General features: G+C 42.6%; 1 protein-coding gene across 1 annotated transcript; it reads left to right on the top strand.

The window, feature by feature from the left end:
• The first annotated feature begins 457 nt into the window (after positions 1 to 457).
• On the top strand, positions 458 to 15510 carry cct4 (chaperonin containing TCP1, subunit 4 (delta)). Its single transcript, XM_053335139.1, has 13 exons — positions 458 to 755; positions 3941 to 3993; positions 4096 to 4185; positions 5202 to 5310; positions 6428 to 6692; positions 7563 to 7692; positions 8449 to 8588; positions 9386 to 9482; positions 10133 to 10243; positions 10355 to 10485; positions 12466 to 12700; positions 13555 to 13668; positions 15345 to 15510. The coding sequence occupies exons 1-13, from the start codon at positions 638 to 640 to the stop codon at positions 15357 to 15359; spliced, it is 1608 nt and encodes a 535-aa protein (XP_053191114.1). The 5' UTR covers positions 458 to 637; the 3' UTR covers positions 15360 to 15510.
• The last annotated feature ends 759 nt before the right edge of the window (positions 15511 to 16269 follow it).

Genomic DNA, 16269 nt, shown 5'->3' with positions numbered 1-16269 from the left:
TTTTTAAAATACTTTTATATTTTATAATTATATTTTATATTTTATTTTAATCATCATTTTTATTCTATATTTTTTATTTATATCCAGTCAATTATTTTCATTTAAATCATTATCTTATTTTTTATTTTATTTTATTTATTCTTTATATATATAAATAATTGTATTAATTAATTAATTGTATTAATTTTTTCTTTATCTTTTAATTCATTATCTAGTCAGTTATTTTCATGTTAATAATTATTTTCTTTAATATTTATGAGATATCCAGTCAATTCATTTTTATTTTACTTTATTTAATTTTTAAATATTTTTTTACTTTATATCATTCCTATTTCATTTGAATCTTTATTTTATATTTATTATTTATGACTGTAATATATATATAAATCTATTCGCTCTGTGATCGACAGCTCGTGCCTTGCCTACGTCTTTCTGAAGCGCCGCTCTTTCCACCCGGCGGATCCTTCTCTTCCGTAACATCCGGCGGCTCTAGAAGCTTCTCAGCGGGACCAGGCTGCACAAGAACCCTAATCTGAGTCCATCTGAAGCCGAACCGAGGTGCTCCAACTCCGGGACTCCTCTCCGTCCCTGCTCCAAACACCTTTAATAAAGATCATCCATCTATTAGAAGCACGCGATGCCCGAAATGATGGCTGCGCCGACCACTCCGTACCGAGGCCGCAACAAAGGAGGGGCGTATGTGGACCGAGACAAGCCGGCCCAAATCCGCTACAGTAACATCTCTGCTGCTAAAGGTAGATTAAAAAATACCCTATAAATACTTCTCTTTAAATTCAGCCTCGTGGCACAAAGCATGGCGCAGTTATCATGCAGGAATTCAAACGTAATTAATTAAAAAATGAAGCTGTAATTTAACATCCCATGGCTCCAAAATTGAGCTCAAAACGTGATTACAACTATTGCTATAATGCTTTTTAAGATCTAACATGCTTCACTTTATTATTCTGCATGTGTTAAAGTGTCAGAAACTGACGAAATAATAATAAAATCATGTCAAAATGAGGCTAAATTGAGCTCAAACGTGATTATAACTATTGCTATAATGCTTTTTAAAATCTAACATGCTTCATTTTATTATTCTGCATGTGTTAAAGTGTCAGAAACTGCTGGTTTAATTATAAAATAATGTCAGAATGAGGTTAAAATGTGCTGAATGATGACAGGAGTTGGGGTTTGGGGTGTGACTGAGTCCTAACCCTGCAGGATGCTCTCATGACTCAACACAATCTATGCACAAGCTAACTCATTGCTCCTCCAAAATAAGATATTATAGAGTAGGGGTAGGGGGGTGGGGGGTGTCAGAAGCTTGAGATGTAAGCAAAGGGTTCATGAATTCATCAGCTTATATGGTCACATGGCTCCATATGAACAGAGGAAGTGCTTTTTTTTTGGCTTTTAACCCTTAAAAACTGTTCGGGCCCAAATGTCTTTTATTTTGAAATTTGATGGCTGTTCCTAAAGAGGCTCAAGTACAGCTGATGGTTCATTTTAAGGCTGTGAAATCTATATAAGGGAGATTAAGTAAAATATATAAATAAATATACATTATAGTGCACAGGTGTGACTGAGTGTAACCCTGCAGGATGCTCTCATGACTCAACACAATCTCTGCACAAGCTAACTCATTGCCCCTCCAAAATAAGATATTATAGAGTAGGGGGTGGGGGGTATGTAAGCAAATGGTTAATGAATCCATCAGCTTATATGGTCACATGGCTCAATGAACAGATGAAGTGCTTTTTTTTTTGGCTTTTAACCCTTAAAAACTGTTCGGGTCCAAATGTCTTTTATTTTGAAATTTGGTGGTTATTCCTAAAGAGGCTCAAGCACAGCAGATGGCTCATTTTAAGGCTGTGAAATCTTCCAATTATAGCATCTATATAAGGGAGATGAATTAAAATAGGGTATTGTTCAGAAGTAGGGTTGGGTATCTGTACTTTTAGGTATTAGCATCTAAGCTAGAACCCAACTGATATATCTTTAAACTAATATAACTGGCCGATATTGGGCTGTCACAGATATATTGGTGTCTGCGTTCATGCCGTCTGTTATGTGCCAATATTTTTAGTTTCACTACACTGATGTCATTTTATAAAATATTTACATTTATTCTTAACCCTCCTGATGTGCTCAGGTCAAGGAAGGACAGGAGGAAGGGATGAGGAAGGAAGGAAAGGAGTAAGGTGGGAGGGAGGGAGGGAGGGAGGATGGGAGGATGGGAGTAAGGAAGGAAAGGAGTAAGGAGGGAGGGAGGAAGGAAAGGATTAAGGAGGAAAAGAGGGAGGAAGGAAAGGAGTAAAAAGGAAGGAAGGAAAGGAGGAGGGAGGAAGGAAGGAAAGGAGTAAGGAGGAAAAGAGGGAGGAAGGAAAGGAAAGGAGTAAAAAGGAAGGAAGGAAAGGAGGAGGGAGGAAGGAAGGAAAGGAGTAAGGAGGGAGGGAGGAAGCAATGAAGGAAGGAAGGAACTGTCAAAAGAGAGGAAATCACAAATAAGTACATAGTCTGTGACAGACTAAGAGATTATCAGCAGATATGTCTGTTAGATTTTTTTTTTACTCCCTAATATCGGTATTGGCATCAGACCCAAAAATCCATTATCAGTCGGGCTCTAATCCAAACGTCTCCCGTCAGTCGATACCTGCAGTTGATCCAGTAATATATCATCTTAAAACTAGGGCTGTCAAACGATTAATTTTTAAAATCGAGATTAATCGCAGAGTTTCCATAGTTAATCACGATTAATCGCGTTTTGAATGTCATGTTTAAAATCCTGTTATTTTCCATTTGAAGGCAGTTTTAAGCCCATAATGTAAAGCATTTCTTACCAGAGTGTCTTAACTGGGAATCAATCACGGCTCTGCTGCGACTCCCACACTCCAAAATGGTCCTTTGGTGGAGCTGAGGCTGGCTTGGCTGCACCTGGGTGTTTAGCGTGGAGGTGCTAACTCAAACTCCACGTACTCCGGTGGTAGTTAAACTCCGTTTGACACAGGTTGCATTTTACTTTTGACTTGTCAACTGAACCGTCTGGAAGTGTTTTAAAGTTAAACAAGCCGTTCAAAAGTCCAGTAGCTCTCTTACTTTCCATCAGCGCGGTAGGTTTACTGCAGGAGGCCACTTCAAAGCATAGCGCTACAGCTAGAGGAGCCGTCTACGGGGGAGTAGAAGGGACACAAAGGCTTGACACATTAAAATGCGATTAAAAAAAAATAAACGCGTTATGGATTGCATTAATCTAATCACGATTAACGTGTTAATGCTGACAGCGCTAATTATAACACTCAATATTTCCATGTTGTATACCAAGTAGAACAAGACCAGCATTTGTATTAGAAGGTGTAACATTGAAAAACCTTAGTTATTTTTTTTTTTGGTCGCTTCAACAACAAAGATGGCAAAGAGGGAGGAAGGAAACAAGGATGGACAGAAGGGAAAAGTGATAGGATAAGAAGGAAAGACAAAAGGAAGGAAGGAAGGAAGAAAGTAAAAGGGATTAGGAAGGAAGGACGGAAAAGGGATTAGGAAGGAAGGAAGGAAAAGGGATTAGGAAGGAAAGGAAGAAAGGAAAAGATGAAGGAAAGATGGAAGGAAAGGAAGAAAGGAAAAGAAGATGGAAGGAAGGAAAAGGGATTAGGAAGGAAAGGAAGAAAGGAAAAGATGAAGGAAAGATGGAAGGAAAGGAAGAAAGGAAAAGAAGATGAAGGAAAGATGGAAGGAAGGAAAAGGGATTAGGAAGGAAAGGAAGAAAGGAAAAGAAGATGGAGGGAAGGAAATAAAGAAGGAAAGAAGACAAGAAAGCAAAGAAGGAAGGAGGGAAACAACAAAGATGGCAAAGAGCTGTGAATCAGAGATGTGGTCTTGCTGTTGGATGATGAATGGAGGCAGGTTGAGCTGATCATCGTTCCTCTCTTGTTTCTAACAGCTGTTGCAGACGCCATCAGGACGAGCCTGGGCCCCAAAGGCATGGATAAGATGGTCAGTACAACTCTGACTTCAGGCTAACGTAAACTTAAACTGCTCAGTCGGGGTTTTGTTTTTTTCCGTGTTTCTCATCAGAGTCCGGTTCTTTTGTTTCAGATCCAGGATGAGAAAGGTGACGTGACCATTACCAACGACGGGGCCACCATCCTGAAACAGATGCAGGTTCTCCACCCCGCTGCCAAAATGGTACGTTCCACCGGATGGTACAAAACACACACTGCATCTGCATCGGAAACTGTCTTTAACCCTCCTGTTGTCCTCAGATCAAGGAAGGAATTTAGGAAAGGAGGAAGGAAGGATGGAAGGAAGGAAAGTAGTAAGGACGAAAAGAGGAAGGAATTTAGGAGAGAAGGAAGGAAGGAGGAAGGAAGGAAAGTAGTAAGGACGAAAAGAGGAAGGAATTTAGGACAGAAGGGAGGGAGAGAGGAAAGAAGGAAAGGAGTAAGGAGGGAGGGAGAGAGGAAAGAAGGAAGGAATTTAGGAGAGAAGGAAGGAAGGAAAGGAAAGGAGTAAGGAGGGAGGGAGAGAGGAAAGAAGGAAAGAATTTAGGAGAGAAGGAAGGAAAGAAAGAAAGGAGGGAGGGAGGAAAGAGCAAAGGAAGGAAGGAAAGGAGTAAGGAGGGAGGGAGGAAAGAAGGAAGGAAAGGAGAAAGGAGAGAGGGGGGGAGACAGTGTTTCCCACAGATCTGAAGGCAATGTGTGGTGGTAGTCTGGCGACCGACGGGGGGGGGTTGCGTTCGGTAAACCGGCCGACGGGGGGGGGGGGGGGGAGTTTCGGTAAACCGGCCGGGGGGGGGGGGGGGGGGCTGTGTGTGTGTAGGCTATGTGAGAGAGACGCGTGAGTGACAGAGAGACGCAGGGAGAGCAGAGAAAGGAAAAAGGAAATGCAGCTTAACGAATACGATGCATATTTTTTAATTAGCGTTAAAAAAAAAATTAATAACGAAACGCAATATGTGGCGGCCGGTGTTGAATCTGTGGCGCACCGCCACGAATTAGTCTATGTGTGGGAAACACTGGGAGAGGAAAGGGCAAAGGAAGGAAGGACAAATGAATAAAATTAAATAACATTTGAGCTGCCAGTTATACAGGAAGTTATAGATTTCTTTGACAGGCGAGGAATGAGTCCTAGATAGCTTTTAATATGAAGGTTGATTTTCAGACATGAATTTAAATATATATATGATCATTTGTGTGTTTCAGCTGGTTGAACTGTCCAAAGCTCAGGACATCGAGGCCGGAGACGGCACCACCTCTGTGGTCGTGATCGCCGGAGCGCTGCTGGACGCCTGCTCCAAGCTGCTGCAGAAAGGTGAAGCTGGAAACCTTCATTCCTTTTACCCAAAGTGATGATTTGGGTTAGATGTAATGTTCTTTCCAAACACTAGGAGGTATAAGTAAAAGCTCAGCTGGACACAGTCGTAAGTCAAAAACCAAAAGTATCATGTGTCCAAGTTTCATCAGAGGAGTTTTAGATCAGAGGAGTCAAACTAATTTTCATTCAAAGGGCCACATACAGCCAAATTTGATCTGATGTGGGCCGGATCATTAAAAGGAAGGAAGGAAGGAAGAAAGGAAAAGGGATTAGGAAGGAAAAGAAAGGAAAAGAAGACATGGAAGGAAGGAAAAGAAGACAAGAAAGGAAAAGAAGACAAGGAAGAAAGGAAAAGAAGACAAGGAAGGAAGTAAGGAAAAGAAGAAGGAAAGATGGAGGGAAGGAAAGAAGACAAGAAAGCAAGCAAGGAAGGAAGGAAGGAAGAGAGAGAGGGGGAGAGGGAGAGATGGAAGGAAGGAAGGAAAAGAAGACAAGGAAGGAAGGAAGGAAAAGACAAGGAAGGAAGGAAGGAAAAGAAGATGAAGGAAGGAAGGAAAAGAAGATGGAGGGAAGGAAAGAAGACAAGGAAGGAAGGAAGGAAGGAAGAGAGAGAGGGAGAGATGGAAGGAAGGAAAAGACAAGGAAGGAAGGAAGGAAAAGAAGATGAAGGAAAGATGGAGGGAAGGAAAGAAGACAAGGAAGCAAGGAAGGAAGGAAGAGAGAGAGGGGGAGAGGGAGAGATGGAAGGAAGGAAGGAAAAGAAGACAAGGAAGGAAGGAAGGAAGGAAAAGAAGATGAAGGAAGGAAGGAAAAGAAGATGAAGGAAAGATGGAGGGAAGGAAAGAAGACATGGAAGGAAGGAAAAGAAGACATGGAAGGAAGGAAAAGAAGATGAAAGCAAGATGGAGGGAAGGAAAGAAGACAAGAGAGAATATATTTATTTATGCTTTAGTCGTATTAACTATTCGATTTTTTACAATGTAACGAATATTTGAAAATCGTGACCCATCCCTGATATTAACTCGTCCCTCGCCCCGAAGAAAGGAAAAGAGAGAGAGAGAGAGAGAGAGAAATCCCTGATATTAACTCATCCCCCCCCCCCCTACCCCTGCAGGTATCCACCCCACCACCATCTCGGAGTCCTTCCAGAAGGCGGTGGAGAAAGGTGTGGAGGTGCTGACTGGCATGAGCCGGCCGGTGCAGCTGAGCGACCGCGAGACGCTGCTGAACAGCGCCACCACGTCGCTGTGCTCCAAGGTGGTGTCGCAGTACTCCAGCCTCCTCGCCCCCATGAGCGTCGACGCCGTCATGAGAGTCATCGACCCGGCAACCGCCACCGGCGTCGACCTGCACGACATCAAGATCATCAAGAAGCTCGGGTGAGTCAGAAAGGCCCAGAAAAGTCCAGCCGGTTAGAAAGTTACTGCTGAAATCAGTCAGGATAGAGGGAGGGAGAGAGAGATGGAGAGGGAGAGAGAGAGGGAGAGAGGGATGGAGGGAGGGAGGGATGGATGGAGACATAAAGAAAGAAAGAAGGATAGATAGAGACAGACAGAAAGAAAGAAAGAAAGAAAGAAAGATAGAAGGATAGATGGAGACAGAAAGAAAGAAGGATAGATAGAGACAGACAGAAAGAAAGAAAGATAGAAGGATAGATGGAGACAGAAAGAAAGAAGGATAGATAGAGACAGACAGAAAGGATAGATGGAGACAGAAAGAAAGAAGGATAGATGGAGACAGAAAGAAAGAAGGATAGATGGAGACAGAAAGAAAGAAAGAAGGATAGATGGAGACAGAAAGAAAGATAGATAGAGACAGAAAGAAAGAAAGAAGGATAGAGACAGAAAGAAAGATAGATAGAGACAGAAAGAAAGAAACATGGATAGATAGACATAGATAATGACAGAAAGATGGATGGATAGATAGAAAGAAAGAAAGAAAGATAGATAGATAGATGATAGATAGAGAGATAGATGGATAGAGAGCTAGAGACAGAAACATGGATGATGGATGGATAGATAGAGACAGAAAGAAAGATGGATAGATAGATAGATACAGAAAGAAAGATGGATAGATAGAGACAGAAAGAAAGATGGATAGATAGATAGATACAGAAAGATAGATAGATGGATCCCTGGTGTATGCTTCCTTGGCTGCAGTGTATCTACTGTGGTATTAACCTGTATACCTGTCTCTCTCTGTGTGTGTGTGTGTCTCTCTGTGTGTGTGTGTGTGTGTGTGTGTATCAGAGGGACCATCGATGACTGTGAGCTGGTGGACGGTCTGGTTCTGACCCAGAAGGTCGCTAACAGCGTGTCCCGCGTGGAGAAGGCCAAGATCGGCCTGATCCAGTTCTGCCTGTCCCCCCCCAAGACTGACGTGAGTGAGACCCTCTATGAGGAACACTTCTTTTAATTGACCCCATCTCTTGTGACTGTTCCTTTCTTCCTTCCTTTCCTTCCTCTTTTCGTCCCTCCCTCCCTTCTTTCCTTCCTTCCTTCATTTCCTTCTGTCCTTCCTCTTTTCCTTTCTCCCTTCCTCCCTTCTTACTCCTTCCTTCCTTCCTTCCTTCCTTCTTACTCCTTCCTTCATTTCTTCTTTCCTTCCTTACTCCCTTCCATCCTTCCTCCCTCCCTTCTTACTCCTTCCCTTCCTTCCTTCCTTCCTCTTTTCCTCCCTCCCTTCCTTCCTTCTCTTCTTACATCCTTCCTTTCTTCCCTCCCTCCCTCCTTCCTTACTCCTTTCCTTTCATCCTTCCTCCCTCCCTCCTTCCTTCTCTCCTTACTTCCTCCCTCTTGTCCTTCCTTTCTTCCCTCCCTCCTTACTTCCTTCCTTCCTTCCTTTCTTCTTTCCTTCTCTCCTTACTTCCTTCCTCTTTTCCTCCCTCCTTTCCTTGCTTTCTTCCTTTCATCCTTACTCCCTCCCTCCTTACTCCCTTCCTTGCTTCTTTTCTTCTTTCCTTCCTTTTTTCCTCCCTCCATCTTTACTCCCTTCCTTTCCTTCCTTCCTACAACAGGAGGGTTTAACATATGTATGACCTCTTTTATGTATAACTGATCGATTGTTTCCTTCTTGTGTGTGTGTGTGTGTTTTCGGGGTGGGGGGGCTGTTGGGGGGGCTGCGGGGGGGTTACAGATGGACAACCAGATCGTGGTGTCGGACTACGCTCAGATGGACCGCGTGCTGAGGGAGGAGCGCGCGTACATCCTCAACATGGTCAAACAGATCAAGAAGGCCGGCTGCAACGTGCTGCTCATCCAGAAGTCCATCCTCAGGTACCAAACTCCTTCCTTCCTTCCTTCCCTCTCTCCTTACTTCCTTCCTTCCTCTTTTTCTCCCTCCTTACTACCCTTCCTTCCTTCCTTCCTTCCTCCCTCCTTACTACCCTTCCTTCCTTCCTTTTCTCCTTACTCTCTCATTTCCTGCTTTCCTCCTTCCCTTCCTTCCTTCCTTTACTTCCTCCTTCCCTTCCATTCCTTCCTTCCTTCCTTCCTCTTTTTCTCCCTCCTTCCCTTCCTCCCTTCCTTCCTTCCTTCCTCCCTCCTTCCTTCCTTCCTTCCTTCCTTCCTTCCTTCCTCTTTTTCTCCTTACTCCCATCCTTCCATCCTCCCTTCCTTCCTTCCTTCCTCTTTTCCTTCCTCCCTCCCTTCCTTCCTTCCTTCACATCCTCTTTTCCTTTCTCCTTCCCTTCCTTCCCTCTCTCCTTACCCCCTTCCTTCCATCCTTCCTCCCTTCCTTCCTTCACCTCCTCTTTTCTTTCCTCCCTCCCTTCTTATTCCTTCCCTTCCTTACTTCCCTCCCTCCTTCCCTTCCATCCTCCCTTTTTTCCTTCCTTGCTTCCTTCCTTTACCTCTTCTTTTCCTTCCTCCCTCCCTTCTTATTCCTTCCCTTCCTCCCTTCCCTCTCTCCTTACTTCCTTCCTTCCTTCCTTCCTTCCTTCCTTTACCTCCTCTTTTCCTTCCTCCCTCCCTCCCTCCTTCCTTCCTTCCTTCCTTCCCAGATTATTATTATTACTAGTATTACTGTTACTGTTGTGATGATGTCATACTAACATGGACGTTCGTTGCCACAGAGACGCTCTGAGTGACCTCGCCCTGCACTTCCTGAACAAAATGAAGATCATGGTGGTGAAAGAAATCGAGAGAGAGGACATCGAGTTCATCTGCAAGGTGACGATCAGACACTTCATCATAAACTTAAACATAAAGATGAGAGATAATAAGTGTTTAGAAAATTAAATTAAGTAAAATAAATAAAAGTAATAGAAGAAAATTCAATGATAAATGTAAATGAAAAAATTATAATAAATAAGCATGTTTAGATCATTCAAATAAAGTAAATTAAATATGAGAACATCAAATAAATACATAAAAATAAGAGAAAGGGTTTATTAAAAGTAAAAAGAGTAAAGAAAGGGTTAGGTTAAAATGGATTAAAAAGACAAAAGTAACAATTAAATTAAAGATAAAGTTGAATTAAAGACAAAAGATGAATAAAATCAATGAGATTATAGAATGGTGATGATAAAATAACAAAATAAAGTTATTTATTTTGAAATGTGAAAACATATATTTTTACACAGTTGATAAAATGCACATTAATACTCATATTTTGGTTTTATTGACCCTCAAATTTTGTTTTCATCACTTCCAAAATGTAATTGTAGGTTTAATGTAATTTAAAATCAACGCCTCATAGTTATACTTATACATATATACTAACGTCTGTGTGTCCAGAACTCTCTCTCTCTCTCTCATATATATTACTTCTTATTAATTTAAAATAACTGAACCCACCCCCCTGTCTCTGCTCCCCTCAGACCATCGGCACTAAGCCCATCGCCCACATCGACCACTTCACCGCAGAGATGCTCGGCACAGCGGAGCTCGCTGAGGAAGTCAGTCTGGACGGCTCCGGCAAGCTCATCAAGGTACGCAGCTGGCGGCCGAGTGGCGGAGGGACGAGATGCAGCAGTGATGAGACGTTATGACTCAGATTAACTTCTTATTTCTTCTTCTTCTCCTTCTCCTTCTCCTTTCAGATCACAGGATGCGCCAGTCCAGGGAAGACGGTGAGCCTCGTGGTGAGAGGATCCAACAAGCTGGTGATCGAAGAGGCCGAGCGCTCCATCCACGACGCTCTGTGTGTGATCCGCTGCCTGGTCAAGAAGAGGTCGGTGGGAAATAATAGAAAGATATCAACTTTTATCCCAAAGTAGAGCCTTCCCGTAAAAAGTTAAGGTTAAATAAACCAGCTGGGAACAGAAAGGAGGAAACGGTGCTTTTGGTTGGGGACTATTTTCAGCGGCGGATGGATAATGAACAATGATGTGAAGCCATTAGGGACAGGAAGTAGGGCTCGGCAATATATAGATATTATATCAAGATTGTGATTAGGGTTGCAAAATGGTGGAAAATTTCCGGAAAGTTTCTGGTAAATTTCCATGGGAAGTTAAACTGGGGAATTGTGGTTGGGGACTATTTTCAGCGGCGGATGAATAATGAACAATGATGTGAATTAATTAGGAATAAGTTATAATTGACTATTTCATGAATAATTGGAACAATAGACTAAAGAACATGTGAGATATGACAGGAAGTAGCACTGGGCAATATATTGAAATTATATCGATATCGTGACATGAGACTAGATATCGTCTTAGATTTTGGATATCGTAATATCACGATAATGTCATCAGTTTCTTTTCCTGGTTTTAAAGCTGCATTACAGTAAAATATGATTTTTTTCTGAACTTACCAGACTGTTCTAGCTGTATCGATATCGAGGTATTTGCTCTAAAATATCGTGATACTTGATTTCGTCCGTATCGTAACTTGTGATAGATTAAGCTGATCGTGGAGCTTTTTACGGTGGCCGAGAAGGGTCATAACACCTGCATATTCAGAAAACACCTGCAAACTAGGTGAAAACGGAAATGTTTCCAGTGGGACCATAATCAGCGACGGACTCACGCGGGGGCAACAGCGCCCCCTATAAATTAAAAACGAGTATAGTCATATGACACATGACCGTTTTGAATGTTTAACAATTATCTGAGTACTTAATATGTTGGAATTACACATTACACTTACCTCTTTGGAAACAATTCTGTGTTTCTTTGTTTTCGGAAACAGGATGTGGGTCCCATCGCTGATAATGGTCCCCCTGGAAACATTTCCGTTTTCACCTAGTTTGCAGTTCGTTTCCCTATTTGCTGGTGTTGTGAATATTTGTAACATCGATGAAGGTGTTTTCTGAGTTTGCAGGTGTTTTGGCATTTGCATGTGTTATGACCCTTCCCGGCCACCATAGCTTTTAGTGGAAACCTTTTATTTTGAAGGCCGGTGTAGTTTCCCCTCTGACAAAGGCGCTCCTGCACAGGTTGACGGTGCAGGTGCGTAACGAGCAGAGGAACATTACATCTGAACGCTCTCCTTCCATTACTCACCTGTGTCCTCTCCGCAGATGAGTTCAGGAGGCTTTCACACATTTATGGAACATGTAGGTCAGGGGGGTCAAACATGCGGCCCGTGGGCCATATACGGCCCGCCGAGGGGTGCAATCCGGCCCACTTGCCATCCAGTGCTCTTTTCCTTCCTTCCATCTGTCCGTCCTTTCTTCTATCTGTCCTTCCTTCCTTCCTTCCTTCCATCTGTCCTTCCTTCCTTTCTTCCTTCTGTCCTTCCTTCCATCTGTCCTTCCTTCCTTTCTTCTTTCTGTCCATTCTTCCATCTGTCCTTCCTTCCATCTGTCCTTCCTTCCATCTGTCCTTCCTTCCATCTGTCCTTCCTTCTATCTGTCCTTCCTTCCTTCCATCTTTCCTTCCTTCCTTCTGTCCTTCCTTCCTTCTATCTGTCCTTCCTTCCTTCCTTCCATCTGTCCTTCCTTCCTTTCTTCCTTCTGTCCTTCCTTCCATTCTTCCTTCTGTCCTTCCTTCCTTTTGCCTGTCTTTCCTTCCTTCCTTCTTTTCCTTCCATGATCCTTAATGAACCGGCCCACATGAGATCAAATTGGTCTGTATGTGGCCCTTGAATGAAAATGAGTTTGACACCTCTGATGTATGTAAAGAAAGACTCATAAGAAGAAGACTCATCACACTGTATTATACTTCCTCTTAACTCTTCCTCCTCTTCTTCTTCCTCTTCCTCTCAGGGCTCTTATAGCCGGCGGCGGCGCTCCAGAGATCGAGCTGGCCGTGCGTCTGGCTGAGTACTCGCGTGCCCTCGGCGGCATGGAGGCGTACTGCGTGCGGGCCTACGCCGACGCCCTGGAGGTGATCCCCTCCACGCTAGCCGAGAACGCCGGTCTGAACCCCATCTCCACGGTGACGGAGCTCCGCAACAGACACGCCCAGGGAGACAAGATGGCCGGCATCAACGTCCGCAAGGTTGGTTACGGGTTTACGACCATGTGGTGATGTAGAGAGTAAAGAACAGAGGATTATAGATGATTAGAAGATAAGTCGCTGGTTGACTGAAAGTGAATCATTCTCTGGTTTCAGCTTCTCAAATTTGCTTCTTTGACGATTTGCTGCTTTTCCGTTTTTATCATTTTAATTTAAATATCTTTGGATTTTGGAACATTTGAATTAACTCCCTTACTGAAGTGGATTTCATGCTAATTGGTAATTCAGTAATGTTAGTATTAGGGCTGTCAAATGATAAAAAAATTTAATCGAGATTAATCGCAGAATTTCCATAGTTAATCGCGATTAATGGCGTTTTGAATTGCATGTTTAAAATCCTGTTATTTTCCATTTGAAGGCAGTTTTAAGCCCATAATGTAAAGCATTTCTTACCAGAGTGTCTTAACTGGGAATCAATCACGGCTCTGCTGCGACTCCCACACTCCAAAATGGTCCTTTGGTGGAGCTGAGGCTGGCTTGGCTGCACCTGGGTGTTTAGCGTGGAGGTGTTAACTCAAACTCCACGTACTCCGGTGGTAGTTAAACTCCGTTTGACACAGGTTGCATTTTACTTTTGACTTGTCAACTGAAGCGTCTGGAAGTGTTTTAAAGTTAAACAAGCCGTTCAAAAGTCCAGTAGCTCTCTTACTTTCCATCAGCGCGGTAGGTTTAATGGATTAAAAGAAGAAATTTGATGCTGGGTCCACAAAAAAAGAATGTGTGAAGTTATTCATACATTTATTTTCACATTTTAACCCTTTAAACTTAAACTAAACCACATGGACTCAATAAAAACCCATCATTGACCCTTATATGTGTGTGTTTGTGTGTAACAGGGCGGGATCTCCAACATCCTGGAGGAGCTGGTGGTTCAGCCTTTACTGGTTTCCATCAGTGCTCTGACCTTGGCCACAGAGACGGTCCGCAGCATCCTCAAGATCGATGACGTGGTACGTAGACGCCCCGTTTCAGAAACCGAGGATTAACCCTCCTGTTGTCCTCAGGTCAAAGGAGGAAGGGAGGAAGGGACAGAGGAAGAAAGGAAGGAAGGAAGGAAGGAAATGAGTAAGGAGGGAGGAAAAGAGGAAGTAAGTAAGGAGAGTATGAAGGGAGGGAGGAAAAGAGGAAGGAAGCAAAGGAGGAGAAGAGGAAGGAAGGAAATGAGTAAGGAGGGAGGGAGGAAAAGAGGAAGGAAGTAAGGAGAGAACACAGGGAGGAAGGAAAGGAGTAAGGAAGGAGGGAGGGAGGGAGGGAGGGAGGGAGGAAGGAAGGAAGCAACAAAGGATGGAAAGAAGTGAGGAAAGAAGTATGGAAGGAGGAGGGAGCAAAGAAAGAGGGAATGAGTGGAAGAACGAAGAAAGAGGGAGGAAGGAAGGAAAGAAGGAACAGTCAAAAGAGACGGGGTCAATTTGACCCGGGAGGACGACACGAGGGTTAAAATATAAAAATATGTCTGAGGGAGAGTTTACACAGACAGATGGGGAGAAAAAGAAGACTGCTGAGATAAAAGTAGCATGATAGTTGTAATGAAGGTATGAGTGTCCAAGGTGCATGGAGAAGAACTTTATTAATGAATTAAAAAAGTTCTTCTATACTACAGGTGTTGCTGGAGCTTCAACTTTCTTAAAAACTGATTAACAGCAAAGCTTTAAAACTGTGTAGAGAGGAAATCAGAACAGTTTCAAACTTTATAAGATTATGCATTTTAAGAATATGCAACTAGCAACCTAGTATTTTAAATACTCTCAGTAGTCTGTGGAGCCCTCAGCTGGTTAAAATTCCTTCCCTCCCTCCTTCCTTCCTTCCTCCTTTCCTTCATTCCTTCTTCCTTCCCTCCCTCCATTCCTTCCTCCCACCCCCTTTCCTTTATTTTCCTTCCCTCCTTCCTTCCTTCTTCCTTCCTCCCTCCTTTCCTTCATTCCTTCTTCCTTCCCTCCCCCTTTCCTTCATTTTTCCTTCCTCCCTCCTTTCCTTCCTTCTTCCTCCCTCCTTTCCTTCCTTCTTCCTCCCTCCTTTCCTTCCTTCCCTTCCTTCCTTTCTTCCTTCATTCCTCCCTCCCTTCCTTCCTTCCTTGACTCGAGGACAACAGGAGGGTTAAGAACTGAATAACAGCAAAGGTTAATTAAATGTGAAACGTTCTGCTAGTAAGAAATGTTTTAAGTCCTTTTTTTAATACTTGGTAGTCTGTGAAGCCCTCAGCTGGTCACAATGGGCATTATAGAAGTAGGAATGATGCAGCAAAATGTCTTATTAGGAGGAATTTTGCTCAATTTTTAGTTGTTTTTAACTGAAATTAATTACAAAATGTCTCTTCCTGAATGACTAATGACAGCATAAACCTGCTGAAGATACATTTTTACTTTCCAACATATTATTGGTTTCCTTTTTCCCTCAAAGAACAAGTGAAAATTAAAGTGAAAGTAAAAAAAAAGAGTCAGAATATCTTAAACGAAGCGATATGCACCTTTTAATTAACAGCCTCATTATTACACATGTATGTAATTTATATACCAGGCAGAAAAAGTGCAGGAGTCTTGATACATTTTATGCAAAACTGTCCTTTTTTTGTCTCTTATTTAATTTGAATCTTAACTGATGATCTGTTTCTGTTTCTGTCTGGTTTCAGGTGAACACGCGATAAAGAGGTTTGAGTTGGTCCATCGGGGTTCTGTCACTAAGCCTGTTCGTACCGTGAGGACTCTGTCAGCGTCACACTGTTCAGATTTCCGCTGTAGTTGTTACGTTGCGTAATTTAATAAAAAGTTAAGGCTTGTTCTTTTTTTTTGTTCACACTCCAGCTGTGTTGTTCTTCTTTGCCTCATAAACCCAATCGGGTCTCAAGCTTTTAGATATTCTTATTTGTCCTTTAGGAAATGTAAGCACTATACCAGGGGGGTCAAATTCATTTTCATTAAAGGGCCACAAACAACCCAATTTGATCTCATGTGGGCCGGACCATTATAAAAATGGAAGGAAGGACGGAAGGAAGGAAGGAAAAGAATGAAGGCAGGAAGGAAGGACAAATGGAAGGAAGGTGAGAAGGAAAGATAAGGAGAGGGAAGAAAGGACAGGTGGAAGGAAGGAAAGAATAAAAGTGAGGAAGAAAGGAAAGGTTGGAAAAGAGGATGGGGAGGAAAAGACAGGGAGGAAAGTGGGCCAAAGTGGACCCCTCGGCGAGCCGGTTCTGGCCCACGGGCCGCATGTTTGACACCCCTGCACTATATGGTAGTCTTCAGATGAATACACATACACATTTAAACTACCAACAACAAGCAAAGACCTGTTAAAGTTTTAATAAGCCTGGTTTCATTTCAAAGTGTCTTTTTCTTAGTTTTCATGGTCTACGTAATGTTAGAGGTTTTTAAAAACATTTAAAGTGTAGATTTAATGTGAAAGTGAAGAAAGCAAAACTTATCATTTGAAAGTAGATGTTTTAATCTTTTCAATGTGTTAAAAGTAACAGGTTTTCCATCACTGCAAGGAGACACTTGGTATTTTATTTTAACTACTGATTTCTCATGAAATTGTTCCAAGACATCTTGACATTTAAA

This window comes from Scomber japonicus, chromosome 2 (genome assembly GCF_027409825.1).
Source record: "Scomber japonicus isolate fScoJap1 chromosome 2, fScoJap1.pri, whole genome shotgun sequence".
NCBI classification, from domain to species: domain Eukaryota; kingdom Metazoa; phylum Chordata; class Actinopteri; order Scombriformes; family Scombridae; genus Scomber; species Scomber japonicus.
Note: the sequence above shows the minus strand (reverse complement) of the source record. Positions and strands in the feature narration are given on the sequence as shown.